The 25813-nt window shown below is 37.2% G+C and overlaps 2 protein-coding genes across 4 annotated transcripts in view; one reads left to right on the forward strand and one right to left on the reverse strand.

Annotated features, from left to right (window-relative positions):
* Window positions 1-25813, forward strand: part of GRIK2 (glutamate ionotropic receptor kainate type subunit 2) — a 638217-nt gene that overhangs the window by 329294 nt on the left and 283110 nt on the right. The gene's annotated exons all lie outside the window — the stretch shown is intronic.
* LOC132017470 (CGG triplet repeat-binding protein 1-like) lies at window positions 1533-2341 on the reverse strand. The gene has a single exon (XM_059399258.1). It carries the CDS (start codon window positions 2084-2086, stop codon window positions 1583-1585), a length of 504 nt encoding a protein of 167 aa, XP_059255241.1. The 5' UTR covers window positions 2087-2341; the 3' UTR covers window positions 1533-1582.

Consider the following 25813-nt stretch of genomic DNA (forward strand, 5'->3'; position numbering starts at 1 on the left):
GAAGCAGGCTCCCTGCTGAGCAGAGAGCCCAATGTGGGGCTCGATCCCAGGACCCTGGGATCATGACTTGAGCCGAAAGCAGAGGCTTTAACCCACTGAGCCACCCAGGCACCCCAGCCAAACCATTATTTCTTAAATGTACAATTTTCATCTTCTATGTTTATAAAGTCCCCAGCTCTCTGGACATAGTTCAAGAGATCAACACTTCACACTGCTCACTGACTGCCCAAAGACTGCTTAGATTTTCCTACATTTAGCACGACACATTATACTCACCTGATTGCTCCACCCAACAAGGGAAATGAATTTTATTTTATAGATTCTTAAGATAAATGATAATTTATCTTTGGTTTTGATAATGTAAATTGCATGATGATTACATAACCCATTTTTATTGAAGTTTATTTGCAGAAATACTTTTATGAGAATTTGATTAATGAAACTATCAAAATCTTAAAGTCAACCACTCATTTTAAATACAGTCTTTAGTTTTTCAGGATTTTTTAAAAATCTCCTAAAGATTGAAGAAGATACTTCTATACATAATAACATAAGACAGTTCTTAGATAGTTATTACAATAAAATTTTAAAAATTTACAATAATTAAATTTAATAATTAAATTGAATTAATTATTATGACAAACTTAAGATAATTATTGTAATTTTCTCTTCATAGAGGATTCGAAGAATAATCTTCGTGTATTGGATAGCTTCTTATGCAAACAGTGTCCAGAGAAAAGATCTAATCCTCATTAAAAGTGGTTATGCTTGGTTAGCCTCTATGTTTATTAGAAAATCAAGACTTGCTAGTGCAAAGATAGTGTCTGTTGACTCAGAAGATTATAGCAGTGATTTTCTAGAAGCCAACGAAAGGTACTAAAACGAATCAATAATCTAACTAGTGCATTTTTAAATGCTTAAAGAAAACTTGACTGCATAATATCCTTGTGAATTGGTTATAGTTCTGATTTGATAATAAACTTGTAATTCAGATATGCATACAAGCAGGAATCAACTGTGACAGCGAGGAGCATAAACATTTATAATCACTTGGCTTTGGTAGGAACCAAACCTGTGACAGTTTAATTGATGACTGCAGTCTTCCAAATGAAGATAGGAATTTATATTGGTGGAAATTACATCATATATCCAAAGCAGCATATTGTCAAAAATACCAAATAATGATTACACGTTTGAAAAAATGCACATAAAGGGACTATAAAATTACGTGAGTGCTATGTATTTTTAGCATTTTATGTGCACAACTGTCTTCTCTTTGGTTGAATTGTATATCTTTTACATATTTTAAAAACTGAAAAAATACAGATAAAGCAAAACACATTTGTGTTTTGAAATGGAAGGCTATACTTGTTAATCATTTTTATTCATAACATTTTTACCACATAGGAACCAAGTCCCAAAAGCAAAGCAATACTAGATTTTGAGTTTGTTTTCTTTATAGGGCTGCCTGCCACCTTGCCAAAATAGAAACTTACTACCTACTTGAATGTATCAAGATATTAATTTTTTTTAACTTTAATACTCCACATTTATCTTGATCACAATGGTGGTAACCTCCTTGTTAACAATCTTGTGAGTTGAGGAGTTGATTCTCATTCTCATATCCATCAGGCAGATATGCTCTCCTCAGCTGGTCTGACTTAGGTATGGAGCCTCCATTCTTTATGTGGCGAGACAGGAAAGCACGGACTGCTGGGTGATCAGCCTTCTTAAGTGGGATGTTGGCTTCCAGGCACATTTTCACAAAGTCCTGGATAACACTGACTTTCTCTGTTTGCGCAGTACTGTTGCACTGAAGGGATGCAGTTAGGGGCCTCTGCTTCTTTCTTACCTTCTGCTCTTCAAATTCTGCCTTCCTCTTGGTGTGAGTCTTTGACTTAAGGTGGTCACTAATGGCAGACTTGCTAACATGATTCAGAACCACAGTGCAAGAAGTGCAGAAGAGTTTTCCTCCATCTTCGTGCAGCTCACCTCCAAACTCAGTGACTCGATCCAGGGGAGTCACATACAAAGCAGTCTTAGAACGGTTTCGGGCAGGTGGTGCTGTCACTACAAATCTTTGCATTCTGACTCTGAATAAGGTTCCGATCAGTTTCCAGTTTTCTTCGTCTTGATACTCAGTAGTGAAGGGTCTGCAGTGCAAAACCAAAGACGCTTGAAATCCTGGCACTTTCGTTTGTTCAAACCCGGAGATGCCTTCAAATCAGTTTTTCAACAAGTGGTGATGGGGAAATAGTTTCTGGGCTTGCACCCTATTTTCCCTGTGGTGCCGGGAAGTCATGCCTTTACGTAGGATTGGGGCCGCCGTTAGGGGAAGTGGACGAGAGGAAAGGAGGAGGAAGAATAAAAGGAACAAGGGGGTGAGGGAGGAGGGAGACCCGTCGCCTTTGCCCGATCGAGCCCCGCGGCGGCCGCCGTGTCCCCCCCCCCCCCCGCGCCCCGTCCTCTTGCGCCGCCCTCAAGATATTAATTTTTAACAATATTTGCCCTAAACTGTATTTTGGTCTTTGTTTTCAGCATCTCACATTTTATATTAAATATTATATATAGTAAAATATAAGCACTTTTTAATCAATTCATTCACATATATCCAATTACTTAAATATTTACTGAACATCAGACACTAAGCTATGTTTAGCAACTGAAACATAAATTCTTTCCAAATATGCCTGATTTAACAATACGAGACAACTAATTCTGATTTACATGCTTTTTATATTGATACGTGGCAATAGAGTGACTAGAATTGGGGGAAATATCACAGAAAAATGAATATTATTTCATATTTCAAGTAATCCTGTCCTGAATGATGCAGAGCTAGTAGAAAATAGAACAGGATATTTGATAGGAAAATGTATTTTGAAGAATAAAGCCCAACACTGGTACATCTGATGTTCTTGGAGTGCATAGAAACCTCACCAGGAACGTGAGTCAGGAAAGCTTCTTTGCGGGTGGCCTGGCCTGGTTCTCTTTTGTGGCTGTTCTCCCTTCCACGCAGCTCGCCTGGTGTTGCTCACCAAACCGGTACACGATAGGCACATCACTTGTTGCAAGCTCTCTTTCAACTCTTTATCTTTTAATGATTTGTCTGGCTGATTTCTACTTTTCCTGAGAGGAAAGAGAAACTATTTGAAATCTTGGTTTTAAAGCTCTTCTTCCTTGTGACTGCGCTATAATGAGGGCCCAGTCCATTTCCCGTGGAGCTGTGCAAAGAATACAAAATACACACGACCGGACAGGAGATGAGACTGTGAAGAGAGATGGGAAGGGGAAAAGGTCCTGCAGCTCCACCTTTAAAGGTGAGGGCTTAAAAATGTAAAGTGAAGTTACAGCTTATAGATAATTCAAAGTTACCTCTGTGCACATGAAGCAGATAGGTATATTTTAGAGGTTAAGATCTGTACACAAAGGAATAGCTAAAACAGAAATGATAAAATGTGCAGATGGTTGTGAATAAATTACCAAATGGTACTTGCCCAAATGCAGTAGCATTAGGTTTAAAAATAATTTCGATAAATTATGTTGTTGAGGTAATAAAAAGCATCTAATCTGAAAGCCAAAGATATTTGAAATTAGTAGGATTAATTTACCACAGATATGGCAGGTATAAGGATTAAATGATGTGAGTCGGATAGCTGTCATCAGCTAATAATAATAGATCAGCCCATTGAGTACATACCATGTGCTACATGCAGTATACCCCTTATTTCCACTGAATTATATAAACAACTCCCCATCGTACGTATTTGCATTTCCATTTAATATGCATGCGAGGAAGCTGACATTTAAAAGGTAAAACAACTTATGCAAATCATACAATGAAGTGGCACAGCCAAGATCTGCATCCACATTTCTGTCACCAGGAGTTGTTTTTAAAAAGAAAATGAAAATAAGTTAATTAATTAAGGTGGTTGACCGTATCGGTCTTTAAAGAAAGCCAGATTTAGGTTTTGTTTTCTGTTGTTTGTTTTCTGTTTTTTAAAAGATTTTATTCATGTATTTGAGGGAGAGAGAGCATGCATGTGTGAAATAGAACAAGAAAGGGAGAGATCAGGAGCAGCAGGGAGAGGAGAGGTAGAACATGACTCCCTGCTAAGTGGGGAGCCTGATGTGGGACTCTGACTCACGACCTGAGCCAAAGGCAGATGCTTAACTGACGGAGCCACCCAGATGCCCCAGACCTGGGTTTGAATTCTGACTAGCATTGGTGGGTAGTACAAGTGTGGACTTGGGTGTATTGGTTACACCAGCTGTGCCTGAGTTCCCTCATTTGTAAACATGTAGATAACAGTACATACAGTGAGCACGCAGTATCTTTACTATTAGGATGGATATGTTGCCCTTACTGACTCAGTTATCTATGACAAATACAACACTTGATGTTCATCCAAATATTTTAAGAGCTATTTTACTTGTCTTCAATTAGGAACATGATAACCCATCCAACCTTTTTTTTTTTTAAAGATCTTATTTATTTATCTGAGAAAGTGAGTGAGTGAGAGAGAGAGTGTGTGAGCAGGGGGGGAGGCAGAGGGAGAGGGAGAGGGAGAGGCAGGCTCCCCACTGATTGGGGAGCCCAATGTGGGACTCCATCCCAGGACCCTTGGATCATGACCTGAGCCAAAGGCAAATGCTTAACCGACTGAACCACTGAGGTGCTCCAAACCTACCCAAATCCCTTAATTGTGACCCCAGACATATAGCTGAGACTCATAAAATGTGAGAGCCCGTTGTTATTTCCTTTTATGCAGGTTCCTGTGTTGAAATATGTACTTTGTGACTATGGGGTAGTAATACTGCTAATGGAATATGGATACATTAAAAGCAACTCTTTTTGACAACCCTTTATTAATATGTAGCAATTAAATATATTAAGAAGCCTTGTTTTGCACACTCTTTCAACCACAGAACACTAAAGATGTATATGTGATAATTACAATTATCCTTTCTCTTCATTGTCCTGCTGAGGAATGCACTGTAATTCTGGCAGCCAGACTACATAGTTGGCTTGCTTTCCTTGGATTGCAGATGTCTAATTGCAGGCAACCATTTCATTTAAAATGGCTCATTAAAGTGAAAACCATTTAGCATCAGTAACATGGATCAGCATCCATGATTATGCATTTAATTAAAGTATGCTTTTCCTTACTTTTCTAATTTTTCTATTGATTGATCTATGCACCTTTCTATCTACATACACACAGAGACACACACACACACATACAGACACACGCACACAGACACTCCTACAGAATTATACAAAGCATTCCTTAGATATTAATTTTATTGCTTTGAAAAAGTTTAAATTCCTTGGGTATTGTTCCATTGAGTATGTATAGGAAGTAATAATTATAAAATTATAGAATTTATATTAGGAATAACCTAGGAGCCAATTTTCTGTTTTGTTGGCTTTTCTAGATGTAATATATTTTACATTAGTAAATGCATTTAAGATACTAAGATATTATTTGTTGATTGTCATTCCAAAGAATTGAAAAATGGGAAGATATCATTTGTCAGATCCTAAACACTACTGTGTTTACCAAGGAATGAAATAAGATTGTGAAAAGAGAAAACGAAACAAAACAAAACAAAACAAAAAAACTTTTATGCGTGATCTTTTTCACGCATAAAAGATCAATCATTGAGTCACAGTTTTGATGAGATGATATGTTCTGTTTTTCATTGTGTAAAAATAAGTTTATCGAATGACATTTGCTCAGTAATAGGACATTTGAAATTTAGTCATTTTACTTTTAATATAATAATAATGGTATTTTAAAAAAACATTGGAAGAAGACAGGCATTATATTTTAATTTTACTATCAGCTATGATGAACTATATGGATTGCAACTGGTTGACTATGCAGTCAATGTTTACATAATTATTTGCAAGCGTATTTAACATGTATGTGAGAATGTGATGGGAACTTTAAATTGAAAATACATAATAGAAAACCTGCTCCAAGTCTCTCTTTTGAGGCAGCCAGAGGTAGCCTCGTGAAGTCAAGATTGGTCTATCTTGGGCGCCTGGGTGGCTCAGTGGGTTAAGCCATTGCCTTAGGCTCAGGTCATGATCTAAGGGTCCTGGGATCAAGTCCCACATCGGGCTCTCTGCTCAGCAGGGAGCCTGCTTCCCCCTCTCTCTCTGCCTGCCTCTCTGCCTCCTTGTGATCTCTCTCTGTCAAATAAATAAATAAAATCTTAAAAAAAAAAAAAAAAAAGATTGGTCTATCTTGACCAGAGTTTATCTACCTCCCCCCTGGATGTTTTAATTGCATTTTCTCTTCTCCCACAAGCACTCCTGGAAGTGTAAAAAGTGCTTAGAGGTGCGCTATTTGTCACCCAACAAAAAAGAGTTATTAAAAATAATTGTCGCTAACATAAACTCAGCCCTTCATATGTACAGTTCTGTAGTAGTTGCCTTTCACCACATTCCTGGTTTTTCCCCCATTCTTAATGTGAGTCAGAAGCAAGTGAAAATGAGAGCCAGGAAAGAGGAAAAACAAGAGGGGGGGAAAGGGAACAGAAAGGAGCAGCAAGAAAAAGAGAAAAACAGCTCCCCCATGGAGGGGAAAGAGCCACATCAAAAAAAGCAAGGATGAGAGGATCCCCTAGAACTTGAGAGAAAAGACAGGCAATTGATACTGAAGAGTTAAAAGAGTGAGGGAAATAGAGACGGGGAGAAAGCAGTTGGAGTCTGAAGTGTTAGTAAACCATGCCTCTCACATACTGCAATTTACTTCAGTGTTTGTCTTCAAAGTGTTATCATATCTTATCACTGCTTTGAAATGCAAAGTAGATGACTGATTACTATTCACAGTTCTTCAACTTTCTTTACAAGCAGACCTTCAAGTACTTCTATGTGGTTTCAGCCCCAGTAGCTAACTAGTCTTAGAAATTATCCCAGCAGTGAAGAGTGAAGAGAGCATTACACATCTTAAGGAATGGGTTTAAACTACAAGTGAAATGTGACTCTTTTATAAATAGGCAATTCCCACCCTAACTCGGTTGCCAAAGGAACTGTTCTGCTTCCTTCAGTTAATTCTCATCTCTGCCCTCAGTTACTTTATTGCTTTTCTGATGAGTGAGGAAAGGGGACCACCAGAAAAATCTCTTTGTACTGAGAACTTCATAAAGGATTGAACATCAGGAGTGCCCAAACTCTACAAAGTTCACTATAATTGGGAAAACAAGATAGACACAATGATACAACTCATGAATAATTTCAAAGACTGTTAAAAAAAAAAAAAAAGTTAAATCCTGTGTAAATTTGAGAATGAAAAAAACTGGAGAGACTCATGACAAAAATTCACACTTCAGGGTTCTTTCAGGGAGTTTGGTAAAAAAGAACCTAAACTCATATTTTATACAAGCAGCAAAATAGATAATGGTGTTTCAATAAAAAGGTAAAAATCAGAACCTCACACAGATACAAAAATGAACACGTGCTACACATATTATTTAGCTCACAGAAGAGCCAGGCAGATGTTAATACCGGTTAGAAAGAGAAGCCAAAGGACAGCTTTATAGACTAGGAATGTAACCAAACCCAAGTCCATTTGCTCGATGTGCATGCAGCCAAGCCAATCACTGAGTATCAAGTTTGCAGCAAGGAAAGGGTTTATTCCAGAGGTACCCCAAATTGCCTTGTCTCTCTGAAGAGGGAGAGAACAGAGTTTCATAATCATCTAATCACTGAGATTTCCTACATACTGGTGAAAAGGGTTGGGAAATTTACAATTCTTCAAGGCAAAAGATAGAGCATGTGTATGAGGCAAGCATCCGGGAAGATAAATCCCATGTTCACTTTGGGGTGGAGAATTAGCCTCAGAACTGCATAGAATTCAGTCCCTGATGTCAGGGGGTTCTGTCAGGACGAAGAGAAGGGACTATGGGCAAGTGCTGTGAGCTGGCACAAACTGGGTGGGGTCTCGGTCTTGTTATCTCTGGTAGAGAACACAGGGCCTTGCTTATTCCCAGATTGGAATCTGGAATCCAGGCTTCTAACGAGAGCTAGTAGATTTGTTACTGGGGTCTGGGAAGACGCAATAGCTGGTTAGGAGAAAATAACTCTTTGAAAAACAAGCTTTAAACTTTTTGCTAGTTTCAACCCTATATTGTACCGTTTCAAGAATATAAAAAATAAGGCAAAACTTTTTTTTTTTCCACAAACAGGGGAAGAAAGTCAAATGAATCCTCTAGCAGCCAAGACAGAATTTGTATGTCTCTCAGATTCCTACATTTTACTGACTTTTAAACTATTTTCCATAGAATCATATTTTTGGCCTGCCAATGTCAAGGGTGCTCTAGTCCATACATAATTTTCCTTTGAATTACAAATGCTTTCTCTCAAATAGTAAGATCAAGAACCAAGAGAACCTTAATAATACTCATTGCATCACCTCTAAATGAATATGAACAGCATCTCATGAACATTACAAAAGACAGAAACCTTGACTATTCAAATTATTGTATTATATAACACATTTTTTCTCACACCACACTTTTTTTTTCCCCTTAATGTGATAATTGCTTTATATTTAGGTTATGCCTTTTATGGGGAACTTAACATTTCACTTATTCTAATCAATTGATCTAGTCCTCTGGGATGATGTATTTTCTCTCTTCTATGGATAAAACAAATTAACCTCCTGTCTGGATCTTTAAAAGAAATGTGTAAAGGTTTGATTAATGGTAGAGTTACAGGATCTTTTTTGAAGTAGAGGAAGTGGTATAATTACTTAGTTAATTAGGCTCTATTTTGGGGAAGTATCATTTGTTGAGACTGCATTAAATAATTATAATCTTATTTCTTCATTTTTCTACAGAGAAGATACTTGGTTATTTTTCCCTAATATTTTAAAGCTACTATTAAGTGTCTAATTTTCTGTCAATACAATAACTACATTTATATCATCTTGTGGTTCAATTTAACTCCCAATTCAGATAATTCTCTATGGAATTTTCCCAAAATCAAAAAAAAAAATCACATATTGCAGAGAATTGTGAATACTCATATTCTGATGGTCTCTGTGTTTTCATTATCTTTATAATGGGATTCTGAATAGAATATAATAGTTTATTTTTGTATTTTGGAAAGAAACATATCTAAATCCAAACATATCTCTTAAATTCTTTTTTTAAAAAAGTCGAGCCAATCTTAGCATTCAATTCCCTGCTAAAATCCTTAAGTCACCTGCCTTACCGAGGTGTACCAGGCTCTGTTTCCTCTGACTTTTGCAAACTCTGGTTCTCCATCTTTTCATCCTTTCCTTGCTTTTGTCCTGCAGAAATACTGTCTGTCTTCCAGCTGTTAAAAGTCTCTTCTCTCACCTAATCTTGGCCCACACCCTTTCTTTACCCAGTCAACTATTCATCCTGTATTTGAACTTTCAGAAGTTATTTCCTTAAAGTCACAACCTCCCTGATGTCTCAATCTAGATCAGTCATCCCAATCACAATATCTTGATCTTTCCTTCCTACCCCTTATTGCAGCTTGTAATTATATCCACTTGTTAGATTACTTGATAATTCTTTATTCTCTCCATTGGACTCTCCAGCTTGTAATTATATCCACTTGTTAGATTACTTGATAATTCTTTATTCTCTCCATTGGACTACATGGAGAGTAGACACTTTATCTGTTCCTCTTACATTTCTATGCTCAGTGCTTAATGCAATGTATGCCATACAGTAGGCATTTAATAAATATTTGTTCAATAAATGAATATAGTGTTTGACATTAATTCCCTTTCTGAATGTGATGTGACAATTAAAATGTCTTTTAGTAATTTCATGTCCAAAGTAATGACTGTTACTCTCCCACAAAATAAAATTATTGAAAGAGTTGTTTTCATTACCCCTTTGGAATACATGGTATTAATTAAAATAACTAGTGATTACTAATTGAAAAGCTTTTATTGACTTAGATTAATGTTTGTTTTTAACTATTTCACCAGGTGAACTCTATTTCTGTGGAATAACTAATTTCTGAAAACTTCTACCAGTATTCTTTTTATCTTTATACCAAAGTATTTTCTACCCATTATATCTACAAATTATTTGCTTATTTTTTTTAAGAGTTTTTTTTTTTTTTAAGATTTATTTATTTGACAGACAGAAATCACAAGTAGACAGAGAGGCAGGCAGAGAGAGAGAGAGGGAAGCAGGCTCCCCACCGAGCAGAGAGCCCGATGCGGGACTCAATCCCAGGACCCTGAGATCATGACCCGAGCTGAAGGCAGCGGCTTAACTCACTGAGCCACCCAGGTGCCCCAATTATTTGCTTATTTTATATTAAAAATTCAGTAGCATGTTGACCATTTGGAAGAAAATGATACCAAAGGTTTTGGAAAATGAACAAGATGAGCTTTTAAAGTTATCATTTTTATATAATGGATTAGTTATAGGTGTATTTTGAGTTTAGTATTTAGAAACAAATAAAAATATCTCAAGTGAGGAGTGCCTGGTTGGCTCAGTCAGTGAAGCTCACGACTCTTGATTTCTGCTCAGGTCTTGATCTCAGGGTCATGAACTAGATCCCCACTTCCAGCTCCTCACTCAGCGGGAATCCTGCTTGAGATTCTCTCTTTCCCTTTCCCTTTGCCCCCACCCTCCATGCTCCTGAATGTGTTCTCTCTCCCTAAAATAAATAAATAAATCTTTAAAAAAAGATATCTCAAGTGAATCGAAATAAATGAAGTACGGGAAAATTTGACACAGAAGCACCATGGCTCCTGTATTATTATACTTTTTTACCTTTAAATTGTCTAATTACCTTTGAGTAAGAAGAGCAATGATATATATAAAATCTCTACAAACAGTAATCTGCCTTTGACCTGTTTAAGTTCATACTTCTTTGCATGAAATTTCCTTTATCTCTTTTATTTAAATGATGCTCAGTTGTGTTTTGGCAGTTTATTTGAATAACATGTGTCATTTTCTCTATTTAGATTATACTTTATTTTTTCCCCCAAAAGGGATGCAGTTATTGGTATTTGATCCCATTTAAATGAAGAAGGAAGAAACATTTAATACTTAATATTTAGGCTACATCATAAATAGTAGGTTGAAGCTGGCAATATAAATGGAGGAAATCAATTTTTGTATATTTTGAGGTAGTATAGAATTTAGGTTTTTGAGAAAATAGAGGTTTAATGTAATTGGGGAATGTCCTAATCTGGGGAATGTCCTAATCTAAGAAACTCTTGTCCCTTTCAAGGGTCTTTATAAGTCCACTAAGAATCAAATTGACATGTGGGGTTAACAGGAGAAAATCAAATGTAATTTCATATGTAAAGGGAATCCACACAGATGCAGAAATTCCAGAGACAGTCAGGCAAGATGAGGTGTATATATATCATTCTGAACTAAGGAAGAAGGGGTAGGGTTATGGGACTTCAAAGGGCAGGAATGTAGTTCACAGGAAGATGGAAAGGATTGACTGGTAAACAGGTGTTTGCAGGGCCTTGGAAACAATGGGACATAGAGGCCTTGCTAGGCTCCTCCCTGTCTATTATAACTAGTTCATATAATAATGTAGTTATCTGTGGTGATAGCTCTCCTCCTGGAGCAGGTACTCTAGATTCCTTTTAGGCATTGTGCAGGGGAGGTAAAGAGCTTTTTCTGAATCTGCAGGATTTTGATTGCTTTTTGACTTGGAATAATCTTCATGCCAAAAGAGCCCATCTTGGGGAGGCTCGCCCTTGGTCCCTGTAGCTGACATAACAAAATACCATAGACTGAGTGACTTAATGGATACTTATTTTCTCAAAGTTGTGGCAACTGTAAGTTCAAGATCAGTGTGCCAGCATTGTAGGATTTTAGTAAGAGCCCTCTTCCTGGCTTGCTGGCAGATGGCCATCTTCTTTCTGTGTTCTCACATGGTAGGGAGAGAATAAGAGAGAATGGGGTGGGGAAGGGCAAGAGGGAACAAATTTTCTGGCGTCTTCACTTATTAAGACACTAATTTTATCATGAGGTCCCCACCTCATCTAAACCTAATTCCTTCCTGAAGGCCCCATCTCCAAATACTATGACATTAAGGGTTAGGGCTTCATTATATGAGTTTGGTGGGGACACAATCCAGTCCACAGCATTCCTCTCTGGTCCCACCTCCCCAAAATTCTGGTCCTTCTTGCATGCAAAAACTTTCTTACATTCATTCCATCCCCAAAGTCCCAAAAGTCTTAACTCATTTTAGCATCAACTCTAAAGGCTAAACTCCAAAATCTCATCTAAATATCTAAATCAGATTTGGGTGAGACAAAGTCTGAATCATCCTGAGGAACAATTTCTCTCTAGCTGTGAACCTGTGAAACAAGACAAGTTATAGGCTTCCAAAATTCCATAATGAGTCAGACATAGGATAGGCATTCCCATTCCAAAAAGAAGAACTACAAAAGAAAGAAGCGACAGGTCTTAAGTCCAAAACCTAATAGGGGCAAATTCCATTAGATCTTAAGGCTTGAGAATTAATAATCATCTTTGGTTCAATGTCTTGTCTTCCAGACCCAGTGGAGCAGTCGTCTTTCCCCTCAGCTCTACTGGGTGAAGGTCATTCTCCCAAGGTTCTGCAAGGTGGGGATCCCTCCCACAAAGCTATTCTAGGTAGGCCTCCTATCCCCAAGGCTCTGGGAAGCTCTGCCCCGAAGGCTATAGGTATAAGCCCTCTGGCCTTTGACTTTGAGGTGATAGTTCCACCCTCTGAAACTGAGGAGGAAGCCCTGATGATCTCTGAATTCCCTTTGGGATCATGCTTACCTTTTCTTGGAGAATAGCCCTCTGTAGTAGCCAAATGGCTCTGTGGTCCAGATGTGTATAATCCAAGAAGTCCAACAACTATACTTGAGTATCTCTCAGGTCCTCTTTCCTTTTCAGTTCAAACTAGCAGTGTCTTGGCTGGTATAAATTTATCTCTATTCCTGGTCTCTGCTGAGGTAGCTGATTAACTCCATGAGTCCCACTCATGATCTTTTCATCAGATGGTTGTTCAGCCACATCTTTAGTGTTTTCTTTGGAACAAGCTTTCTCACTTTTTTGCAATATGGGTAGACTCAGAATTTCTCAAAGCTTCAAGGTCTGGTTCCTTAAGTATATCTTAAGGAACATGCTTAAGTATTTCTTAAAGTAGCACTCCTCTCAGTACCAAAATCATCTGTATTAGTCAGGGTTCTCCAGAGGAACAGAATATATATAATATGTAAGATATTAAAATATTTAATATACATAATATATGTTTTATATATGTATATCTGTATATATATATATATATATATATATATATATATATATATATACACACACACACATGTATACATATATGGAGAGAGATTAATTATAAAGAATTGGCTTATGTGATTACAGAAGCTGAGACGTTCCTAAGATCTATCTGTACTAAGTAAACTGGAAACCCACGAGAGTCAATATGTATATTTCTAGTCAAAAAGCCAGCAGACTCAAGCCTTAAGAAAAGCTGATGTTTCAGTTCAAGTCCAAAGGCAGGAAAAGACTGAAGTCCCAGCTTAAGGCAGTGAGGCAAGAGGAGTTCCCTCTTATTCGAAGGTACCTCTATCTTTTTGTTCTATTCAGGCTTTTGACTGAATCTAGGGCCACCTACCTTAGGGAGGGTAATTTGCTTTATTCTGTCTTCTGATTGGTGTACATGTTAATCTCATCTGCAGATACCTCACAGACATACTCAGAGTAATGTTGGAACAAATATCTGAGCACTCTGTGGCCCAGTCACATTTGATACATAAAATTAACCATCACAGGGAGACTAGAGATAAAGATCCTGAGGGAAAATTGTAGAAAGAGGTTGGAGCAGATTTTACAGAGCTTTAAAGTACACATTAAGGAATTGATTTTTGTCATCAGAGAATTTGAAGGAAGAGAGAGAGAAGTAATCTGATTAAAATAGTGAAATACCGTGAGGTGGAGTGGGGTTGTTGTAAAGAAAGACAGGGAACAAGGTAGTAAATACTATACTTGAAAATTGTGGTTTGATCTCAAGTTGTCTCTCTGAAGTGAGAAGGTTTTGAAGGTTTTTTTTTTTTTTTTTTAAGATTTTATTTATTTATTTGACAGACAAAGATCACAAGTAGGCAGAGAGGCAGGCAGAGAGACTGGAAGAAGCAGGCTCCCCACTGAGCAGAAAGCCAGATGCGGGGCTTGATCCCAGGGCCCTGGGATCATGACCTGAGCCGAAGGCAATGGCTTAACCCACTGAGCCACCCAGGCACCCCCAGGTTTTGAAGTTTTGAAAGACTGACTTGATGTGGAATATGAGAGGAATCAACAATGGCTGCCAAGTTTTTAGTTTTAGCAAATATATTTATGACGCGCCATTTACCAAAAAAGAGAAAATGAGGGAAGGAGTAAGTTTTGAGGGAAAGATGCTAATACTAGTTTTAGTTAGATGAATTCTGAGGAGTGGGTGGACACATTGGAGTGGTGCAGTTGTGAGGTCCGGATGTGTAGTCTGGGGTGCTCTTACTCACTGTGAGTGGCCCAGAGTCCCTATAGAGGGGATGTTGAGATGAAAAAGAGTGTTTAATGAAAAGGTATACCATACTTAATGGACAGAGCAGGGGGGCACTGGAGGCACCCTCAGTTGTCCTTCCGTATGTCAACATTCATACATTCATACCTCAGAAATATTAGGGTCTGGAAAAAACAATGGTGTCATGTTCAGAAATGTGTAGAAATCATGACTTCATTTGATCTCTAGGTTTGGGTCATGTTTTAATGAGTTTCTACTTTTATGGCTGTTACGTTGATTTTCTTTTTTCTTTTTTTTTTTTTTTGGCACCTGTTAGCAGAAGGGTTTTATAGGCCGAAGGTCTAGTTTGGCTGTAGATGTGAAAGTAGATGGCATGCATGCTGTGGAAGAGGTTGAGCAAAAATCAATCTACCTCAGAATCAATTAAAATCAGGAAAATTTTCCAATGTCAACAGGGTATTTAGGATGAGAATAATTAAATGAGCTTTAGAAGCAAATGAATTATTGATTATTCAGAAATATCAGGTCCAAGAAGATAGAGGTTAAAATGTATGACTTCCTCTTCCCCCTCCTAGTGAGAAAGAAACAGACAATTCTTCTAATTCGAAGTTTAGAAATAAGCTGTTGGGTGGAAGAATTGGAAAATCGTAACATTATAGGCAAAACACAATACAATTGGTACTTTGAATATATATGTATATATTCAAAAAACCATCTCTATTTTCAGAATTACTTTAAAATTTCGTTAGGTAAATTTTTAAGAGATTGATAACACTTTTTTTTCCTCTTTAGAATTTGCTTTGATGATGTAGTGCAAATTTCGGTTTTGTATTCTTTCCCTGAGAATTGTTCTGGTGTTCCCACCTGCTCTATCTTCACAGTACTTTTACCTCCTACCTTCTTTACCCTCTGAGACACTGGCATCATTCAGTCATTCTCCCAGGCATTCATTCATGTGGTAAATATTTCTTAAGCAAAGGGGAAGTCTACACTCTCACAGAGCTTGCATTTTATTTTATTTTATTTTATTTTTATTATTTTTTTTTTTCTTAGAGAAGAGAGACAGCTGGAAGAGGGGGAGAAAAAGAATTTTTTTTTTTTTTAAGATTGTATTTATTTATTTGACAGAGATCAGAAGTAGACAGAGAGGCAGGGGGGGAGTGAGAGGGGGTGGAAGCAGGCTCCCTGCTGAGCAGAGAGCTCCATGCCCAACTCAATCCCGGGACCTTGAGATCATGACCTAAGCTGAAGGCAGAAGCTTAACCCACTGAGCCACCCAGACACCCCCAGAGCTTGCATTTTAGAACAGGGTTTCCCAAATTGACAGTTTGGGCTAGATAATTCTTTATTGTCAAGGGTGTCCTGTGAAATATCAGATGTTTAGTAGTATCCTCGGCTTCTACCCAAGAGATGCCTCTAGCACTCCTTAACAAATGTCTCCAGACGGTGCCAAATGTCCTGTTCTTGGCAAAAAACACCACTGTAGAGAACCACTGTTCTACAGGGAGGAAACAGAAAATAAACAAACAGAATATCAATGATGGTAAGTTCCATGAAGTAACATAGAAACCAGGACTGTGGTATGAGAGGTAGCAGGGGCAAGAACTCTGAAGATTTCTCATCAAGGACAGCAGTCCACAGAGTGAGCAGACACAGGAAGCCCTGCTTATCATTCACTGAGAGCCTGTCTATGAAATTGTCAATTAAGACAAGAGCCTGCTATATTATTTATATGATTAAATTATTTCTGGTTCTTGACTATTTACAAAATGCCATAGTCACAGTAAGATGTTTTTTGAATATGTCAAGTAAGTACCTCAGCTGAATAGAGCATTTATAACTTCAAATGGACTATCGCCTGCTATTGATTTCGCTGTCCTGTTTCTGCCACTGAGAAACATGAGGATCAATAAGTCACATAGGCCCTCAGTGGGTGGTTGGAAGGTATATTTATTTAAAACCACTTCGTTAATTTTTGTTTATTACATTATTTCATCTATCTGAAAGCAGGTCTGCCAGTTTTTGATTTCAGGTTTGTCAGAACTCTGAATGGGAGCGGCTGTCATAGCTCGATAAATCAAAGAACAGTAGATGTGGATTCTGGTTCAGGCTCTGTTATTGACTGGTGGAGAGAAGGGGACAAATCATTTTACCCTTGGACATCTTCTCTTAAAAGGGGACTATTACACTTTATTACTTCACAACTTTCTATGAAGAAATGATGTAGTAAATGTAAGAGCCTTTTAAAAAAATACTATGAGTAAATAAATTATGTGTATCTATGTATTTTGTAAGTAGGTAAACCTATTAAGGACAATTTTGTATTTCTCAGATACCCTTGAAGCTGAGGGAGAGCAATTGTCACTTTTGCCATCGCTCTGTGTTTTTTTTCTCATCCAACCTGCTTAGCCTTTTAAGTTCCTGTGCTACTCGGGTAAATTTCCCTCCAGTTTAACGTATTTAGCATGGTCTAAAGTTTAACATAAGTTTAACATAATTTTCTATAGACTTGTAGCTTACCCAGAAAACTAGTGAGACTCTTAAAGCTTTCTTTCTAGAGCAGTGATTCTCTTTTTCATTATTACTTGCCAACCCCCAAGGAGTCTGTTTATTGTTTTCCTAATTGCTCACCCCAGGAAATGCTAATGCCACACATTTGTTCCTGCTCAAGAACCAATTTTGCCCTCTGGGAGTGATGTGGCAAAGCCTCCCCCCACCCCCCACCCCCGAAACCCCACTCCCACCATCATTGAGAATGCAAGCTTTAATGTCTCTAGACTCAAGCTGGAATCTACATTCCCAGCAGCTTTTTGGCAGATTCCTCCAGTCCAGATCTACTCTGGTCGTGTGGGGTGAGACCGTGACTCAGCTAGCGGGATCTCATGGTAAGCCCCTGCTCTCCAGGCTGGTTTATTCTTCTGAAGTCACCAGATGTCTGAACAGTTCTTTGGCCATAAGACGACATTATATTGGCTGCTCTTAATGTTAGGAGGATTAAGCGAGGGGATACCTAGAAGGCACTGAGCGCCCTGCATGGTATGTGATAAATACGTGTGTTCTTTATTCTTGATACCTAATAACAGCAGGCAAAAATAGAAAAGGAAAAGAAGGGTGGAGGGACTACTGCTCTTAAGTCATGCCATTGTGCTTTGTACTTAGATTATTTTCCTTTTATTTTTTAAGCTATATTCAGAGCTTGATCTTTGCTTTTGTTTCTCTTTTACAATGTTAGAGTTAACTCATGTTTCAGCCTGTCATCTGCAAATTTATTTGGCTTTTAGGGTTCTCATCCCAGATGGACAAAAGAAAAATAAATAAAATAAACCAACTACTACACTGGGGAGGGCAAAACCGGGGAGAGCCACAAGTGTGCCCGTATCCAACTGGTGATTTCCCCTTAGAACTGTGATTCTCAACCTTGACTGTATAAATTAGACTGAAGAATGAACTAGGTGTTGGCATTTTTAAAAATTCGCCAGGGGATTATAATGTGAAGTTGTCAACATCTACTGTATATTCAAATTGTAAAGAATCTATTAAAATAGACCATCTCTTCCAAATATCTCTCTTTACAAGGATATTACTAGACTTTTCATTCACCTAGTACCCTTTTGAATTCCAGATACACCTTGTCTGCACAATTCATCTATTCGAAGGGAAAACTTTTCCTCTGCCATCTTTTAGGTTCAACTGGTTGGGTCCTGCAAATTAACTGACAATAGATACCTTAACAGGAGAAAGGTCTCTGACCTGTGTATGAGCACAATCTAGTACGCAGTGATGAGTAACGAAAAATAGCCAGAAATGAAAGTTATATAACGTCCTTACAAAAAAGGGAGGAGAGGTTTCAGGCTTCAGTGGGAAACTATCAAAGACTCTGTTGGCCTTTCTGAAGTTAATAGAATGGGTTGGATTTCTCCACAGCAGCTGAATTCTTAAGAAACTTCCTCCGAGGGGAATCAATGGCAGCTGGGTTTTCAGTGGACTCTGCTTTAGTCAGATGAGGCAGATTCAGATTTCTTTCTGTATGTTCTATAGTTCGGATGTATCGTTTTAAAATTATTTGTACGTCAAAACTGTGCTCCCTTCATCTGAAACTTTTAAAACCGTAAGTATAGAATGACCCATAACTTTACCCAAAAAACAAACTATATTTGTACGGCATAACCGAGTGCTCACTGTGTCCTAATTTTGTTCAGCTAGACCAAATAATTTGCCCATCATCAATAACTGTTAAATAGCAGAGCCTGGATTAAACCCAGGTTTATCTGACTCCAAGGTGAACGTTCCATCATACCCTGCTGATCCCTAGTGATCACTGCTCTCCTTAGAGTTCTAATCAGTATAATAAGCTATCGTAAAACTTTACTAGGGATGATTATTGGTAAATACCTTCTCCTACATCTGGAAATAGAAAATTTAGGCCTCTTTACAGTTTTTAGCATTTTAGAGGGGCCTGATCAATTTATTTGAAAATTTTCTCAACACACCAGAATGCAATTCGCTTGAGTATAGAAATTTAAAAGCTGTCTATTTTGGCCTTCAGAGACCTCTTTCCTTATCTTTTCCTCCCTTCCCATCGAAATTGTGTTCTCTTTGCCACAAAAAAAAAAAAAAAAAAAGAATTAAAATTGGAGTTCTGTGGTTTCTTATTTTTCCTTTTGGTACCTAACACATACACTGTGGGGGAGGAAAAAATTTATCCAATTGTCTCAGGGCCCTTGGTTGGGTCTGAAAATTAAACTGATAAAGACAGATTAAAAGAAGCATACAAATGTATTTAATATGAATTTTATGTTGTACAGCAGTCTTCATAAAGAAATAAAGACCAGAAGAAGCAAACCTGAGTATGTTTATGCTAAGTTTGATGAAGTGTGGACAATTGTGAAGGAACATGGTAGGTTAAGAAATATAAGGTTATTGTAATAAACTGGGAGAAGTTTAGCAAGGCCTGTTTGCTAGGGTTTTATTGACATCCCTTTGGCTTCTGAGATAAGGATGCTTCTTTCCTTCCGGTGTAGGGAGGGTTCCTCTTACATGAGGGTTTTATGAGGTGTTTCAGAGAAGAAACTTGGGGAGTCGAGGGGAGGAAATCAAAGTGATCTTGCTTCTGCCATTTTTCCAAGCTCCTTCAGCTTAAACTCTACAGTATGATGCGGTGCCATGTTTTAGGGTGGTGTGACCTGAACCTCATCAACACCAACCTTCAACATAGAATACCACGTACCCTATATGGTAGGTTCTATCCTTTCTATTTTTTTGTCCTTACTCAAAAAATAATTAAAAGGTAAGAGCTACTTAAGGAAATATTAGAGTAAACATTATAGTTGCTTTATCTGGAACAGAGTTAATTTTGAGTCTCCTTGTAGGTAAGGCGAAAAAATAAGTAAAATGATTTATGCAATTCCCATAGCTGATGGAAAAAATATTTTATTAGTTCATTTGCAAAGTTTTTTTTTTTCACATTTTAAGAGAAATTTATTAAGTTAATTCTTATATAAGGAACATTAAATAACATGATCTTAAAAGACTGCGTATTAGGGGCGCCTGGGTGGCTCAGTGGGCTGAAGTCTCTGCCTTCGGCTCGAGTCATGATCCCGGAGTTCTGGGATCGAGTCCCACATTGGGCTCTCTGCTCGGTGGGGAGCCTGCTTCTTCCTCTCTCTGCCTCTCTGCCTACTTGTGACCTCTGTCTGTCAAATAAACAAATAAAATCTAAAAAAAAAAAAAAAAAAAAGACTGCATATTACATTCTTCAGAGTTATTTCATTTCTTTTAGCTTTTGGTAAAAGCTGAGGGTATAATATCAACATATTATTTGAAGAAAGAATATCTTCTGGTAGCAAAGAGTATTATAAATAAGACTAGACTTTGGATATTTAATGTTAGGTATACACAACTTAGGGATTTCATCAGAGTGAGTAACTGCCACATCCCTATGCCGTCTCCATCGGAGAGCACCAACATAGCAAACAGCTGAATATGGTGGGTCTGCTATTCAAGTGCTGATTACCCTACCGGGTCAGTGCTTAAAAAGTACCTGGCAAAGTTATGCACTTATAAAGGCTGATAGGTATTCTTACCCAAAATGGACAGAGGAACATTTTACTTATGAATGGATGTATGAGGTCATAGTACAAAATTTAGCATTTGTTTTTATTAATGAATCTCAAAGTTTAATGCCACTTAATGAAACTAAAAATAAGGGGAAAAAATTTCTTAGTCCTGTCCTCTCTTTTCTGCCTCTTCTAAATTTCTTTTTAAAACCTTAGCTGTTGGGTGCCTGGGTGGCCCAGCTGGTTGAGCATCTGCCTTGGCTTGGATCACGATCCCAGGGTCCTGGCTCCCTGCTCAGCAGGGAATCTGCTTTTCCCTCTGCTCCTCCCCCTTGCTTGTGCACATGTGCTTTCACTCTCTCTCTCAAATAAATAAATAAAAATCTAGGAAAAAAACAAAAAACTTAGCTGTTCAGAGTGATTCCCATGAAGCTACATTTTTAGATGTTTCCCCTATATCCCTCCTCATCAGGATCACTTACCATTGTAACATTTTAATTTAGATTTTCAGAGGACTTCTTTTTATTTCTTTCTGATTGAGTTATCTTATCATCAGAATCTTAGATTTTTCTGTTTTTTTGAAAGTTCTGAAATCTGATTTCTTAAAACATGGACTGTTATAATTTAATCCCCAAATTCTCACCTCTTAGCTACCTTTCCTCAAGATTATCCTGAATATTTGGTGGCAAGTCATTTGGAGTTCCATCGTTCCAACTTGGCCACCCATTTCTTCTTACGGATTCAAAGTCATTGAACTGCTTCCTCTAGCATCTGAGGCATTAAACTGCCAGCCAGCAAGGCAAGCAAAGAAATGACTTCTTTAGTTGAATAACACTCCAAGGAGAGTTGAGTACTCTTTTTCCTCTCTCCTTCCTATCATTTGTATAACTCATCATACTAGCGTTTTTGTATGTGAACATGGAATAATCGTCCATTTCAATCATATGCCTGTGTATTATCCATATTATCCTCACGAATGGCTCCACTTACAATCCTGTCTTTTTTTATTGTCACCGTCCAACCACCTTCAGAGTTCTAGCTCAGCAGGTAAAATAGATTTCATTATGCTATCCTTCCTTCTAACAGACTTGTTTCTTCAGTTAAACTATGCACTTGCACTGCTGCATTCTAATATTGAATCTCTCAATTTCCCTTGGCAAATACACATGCACTCAAGTGAATGGACATGCACACACATATCCTTTTTATTGTAATCCTCTGGCTATTCATATGTAGTCATCTGAGGACACAGTTGTTATTGTTGTTTTTAAGATTCTATTTATTCATTTGAGAGAGAGAGACAGAGAGAGTACAAGCAGGGGGAGAGGCAGAGGGCGAGGGAAAAGCAGACCTCCTCTGAGCAGAGAGTCCTACATGGGGCTCCATCCCAGGACCTGGAGATCATGAGGTGACCAGGAGGCAGATGCTTAACCACCTGAGCCACTGAGGTGCCCCAGGACTAAGATATTTTTTATATACAGTGATGTTCTTCTGTGAATACCTTGGGAAATTTCCCAATGTTTTTCTTTCTATCTTATCTAATATAACTTTTATAAGCTGTGTTAATATTTTATGTATATTTTCTCTCCTTAAATTTTACTTTAAAATACTCTGAATTAGATCAGCAGATCATGAGAGAGTTAATATTCTTTCATATGAAAATGTATTGCATACTTAGCCAATGCCCACCTATTTTGGTATCTTAAACCATGAATTTGCTGCCACTTATGTAACTAGTAGCTTTGCATTTGTTCCTTTCCTAAATTATGTAGTACATCAGAGAAAGAGTTTAAAAGAGCATCTGGGTCCTGGGAGACCTTTAGTTTCCTGCCGAGGACATCATAGCTTCATAGAAACTGTTCGTATGTTTATCACAATGGCATGATTCAAATCTGCATAAACTATCAGGCATGAGTAGTTGTTAGCATGTGTGATAGATAGTCCTTGTGTGTTTTGTTTTTTTTTTTCCCCCATTATGTCCCTGATGTATATTCCAGAAAGACACTGCACTTCCTATTTGGCCATATCAAGTTTACATAAAATTCATTCTTCCTTCTTGGTGAATGATAGTTTTTATCCAATTAGATGGCCTTCATTCTTTCTTGAAAAGTAGACAGTTACTTCCAAGTCATTAACTTTTGGTTTCTTTCTTTTTTTTTTTTTTTTTTTTTAAGATTATTTATTTATTTGACAGACAGAAATCACAAGTAGGCAGAGAGGCAGGCAGAGAGAGAGGAGGAAGCAGGCTCCCCGCCGAACAGAGAGCCCGATGCGGGACTCGATCCCATGACCCTGATCTTTTGGAATGTCTGTGCTTCTGTGAATTCATATACATATGGATATCTTAATTCATTGAGCCAATAATAATATACTTCAAAAAAAATTCAAAGATGAAAAATACTGTTTTGTAATAACAATATAGATATTAATATTGGTAGACATATCATTCACTATTATTTGGGTTGCTTAAATTATATCTAAATGCTAATTAGATTCAGTTGAAAGTAGAGAGAAAGACCATTTCTAGTGCATTTAAGAGAGAAAACTGCAATACAGAATTTATCTTTGGATATTATTAAACAACAATTATATCTTACTTTGTTCTGTGACTGGCAGGCCATGTGCTATAGAGACCACAGCCAGAGTCTCTGCAGGAGGATTGCAGATACTGCCAAGTCAGAAGGAGACACCAGCCAAGGGGATCTGGCATTGCAATTGCTAGAATTTCTCCTGAAAATGTTCATATTTTAGGCAAAAATAAACAAAATGATGTTACCATAGTACCTACCAAATAGAACCAGGGACAAATCCTTCTTGAATTAATGTAAGTTATAGCATGATGTAGAAATGGAAAGCTTATAAATGAAAAATATTCATTCGGGCAAAATAAATGGATACTTTGGAGTTAACTATTTCTTATTCTAAGAGTTGTTAGAAATAAAGTAGACCAAAATGTATTATCTATTAGTGAATGTCATAGAATACACAAAGCAGATAATTGAATAAAAATTATTTAGTGGTGATAAAATTTGTATTCTAGGAGCTAATCATCCTTGTTCAATTAAAAGACAAATTAATGTAAGGGAACTCTAGTACAACTAAAGACTTTAAGAAGGACATTAAATATATTCATTAAACCATATGAAATTGCCATTTTTGTAAGTCAAAAATGGTTTCTATAATTTCAAATGCTTTTAAAATAATAATAGTTTTAAATAGTTTTAATACATGTTAATATATATAATGCATACTAAATAGTTTTAATACATTATTTACATTATAAATATTTATATAAATTTCTCCCATATCACCAGACTGTGAGTTCAGCTAGGGCAGGATTATTGAAGTATGTCCCACCGGGATATATTACTATACTTGGTACCTAGTAGTTGCTTAAAAAAAGAACCTGACACTATTTTCCAGGATAGTCATCTCCTGCATTTTGATAGACTATGGCTTAAATGTATGTATATTTAGCTATGAATTATGTTCTAATTCATTAGAATGTTATGTATATAATAAAATGTACATGCGAGTATGGAAAATTTTAATTTTTTATTGATCTAAGAAGAGGAGGATGACTTCAAAAAACTCTGAAATTTAGTCTAAAAATAATTGTTATATTTGCAATAAGTGCTTAGAAAGAACCATTGACCTAATTTAAATCTGACCATTTTGCTTTTCGCACTTTATTTTGAAGAACCTGAATGAGAGCAAAAAGGGACCAATGTTTATCAAGTGGCTAGATAAGAAAGGCTAAGTTTATAAATTCACATATCACAAAAGAAGTATTATTTCTGCTAAACAGATTTCAAAGCAGAATCTCTGAGAAGTTAGCTCCAGAGCCCGACCTAAAACCTGTCTGATAGTGAAGCCCCCTCAGGTGTGGCTTCCCTTCAACTGAGAATGATGATAATATTTGTTCACAGTTGTCTATCAAGGAGGCTTAAAAATTGGACTGGTTTCATATATTTAGGCATCTTATATCTATGATCTATGTAAAGAAAAATGGTTTTCCTTTCATGGTGAAAAAGCAAGACAAATGAAAGCAATTGTTCAATGTGTATTTACTTCTGGGTTTCTTTCTGGAGCAATAGCAAGAGCAAGACAAGACAATTACTTATTGGATAGTTATGTATGCCAGGTTTTATGATAAATATTGTATCAAAATTGGCCTCATTCAACTCATAATTTCCTGGTTGAGCTATGAGTTTTGCCATTTTGCCGCTGTATATTCTTAGGCTTGGAGAGAATAAGTTGGCTAGTTTCACACGGTAGGTAAGTGACAGGGCCAGGATTTGAACATAAGTTTCCGGAAATCCAAAACCCATATTCAGTAATCACAATAAATACTACTTTCCTTCTCCTGAAAGCCAGATTTTGTGATGTATACATGATACTTTCTTTTTTTACCCTGCTCACAGAAGCTCAAATAAATGTGTTTGAAAACTACTCAATCATATCCATTGGAAATTGGATAGAAATAAAAATATCAAACCTTGTAGCAGATTCCTTTCTGCTCTCAATGGCATGACCAGTATTTCTTCCATGGGTGCTGATTAATGACACCCAAAGTTTCAATTCTATTGCACATATCTATAGCACCAGCTATAGTTACAAGATTCATCAATGTCTTGATGCTATGGCAAGAAAAAGCATTCACGAAGAATGATGCAATTATTTTCCTGTAGTTCCAAGCTTCTTGTTTTTGGACGCTTAGCAGCTGAATGGTCAGAGGGAGAGAAGTATTGCAACTGCATATAATTGGGTCAAGGCTTGTGGATTAGTTGCTGCCGGACATAGGATCAGTGGAAGAATGGTAGACTCTCCATGTTTTTTTTTCACGCAGGCCTGCTGGCTATTTTTTCACTTTTCATGTCTTTTCTAAACTAAACAGGGCCACTGATTCAAGACTATTCCTCTGAAAGGATACTGTCATTTAATGTCAGGTTCTCTGAACATGATGGACTATTGTGGTACAGGGAAAAAGGTATTGGGTTGGGAAGCAAAACACTTCTACCATTACTAACTGTAAATCTCTAATGTCATAAACATCTTTTGTTCTTTTATTTTTCATTTTTAGTTTTTTTATTATGATAAATTTTAAATAGCTATAAAAGAAAACAATATTCATAGCAAACCCTTCTGTATTCTACCCATCTTCAAAAATTATCAGCTCACCGTGACATTGCATTTTATTTCTATTGTCTCTTGTTTTCCTCTCCATGTA

Source organism: Mustela nigripes, chromosome 5, assembly GCF_022355385.1.
Source record: "Mustela nigripes isolate SB6536 chromosome 5, MUSNIG.SB6536, whole genome shotgun sequence".
In the NCBI taxonomy this organism is placed as follows: Eukaryota; Metazoa; Chordata; class Mammalia; order Carnivora; family Mustelidae; genus Mustela; species Mustela nigripes.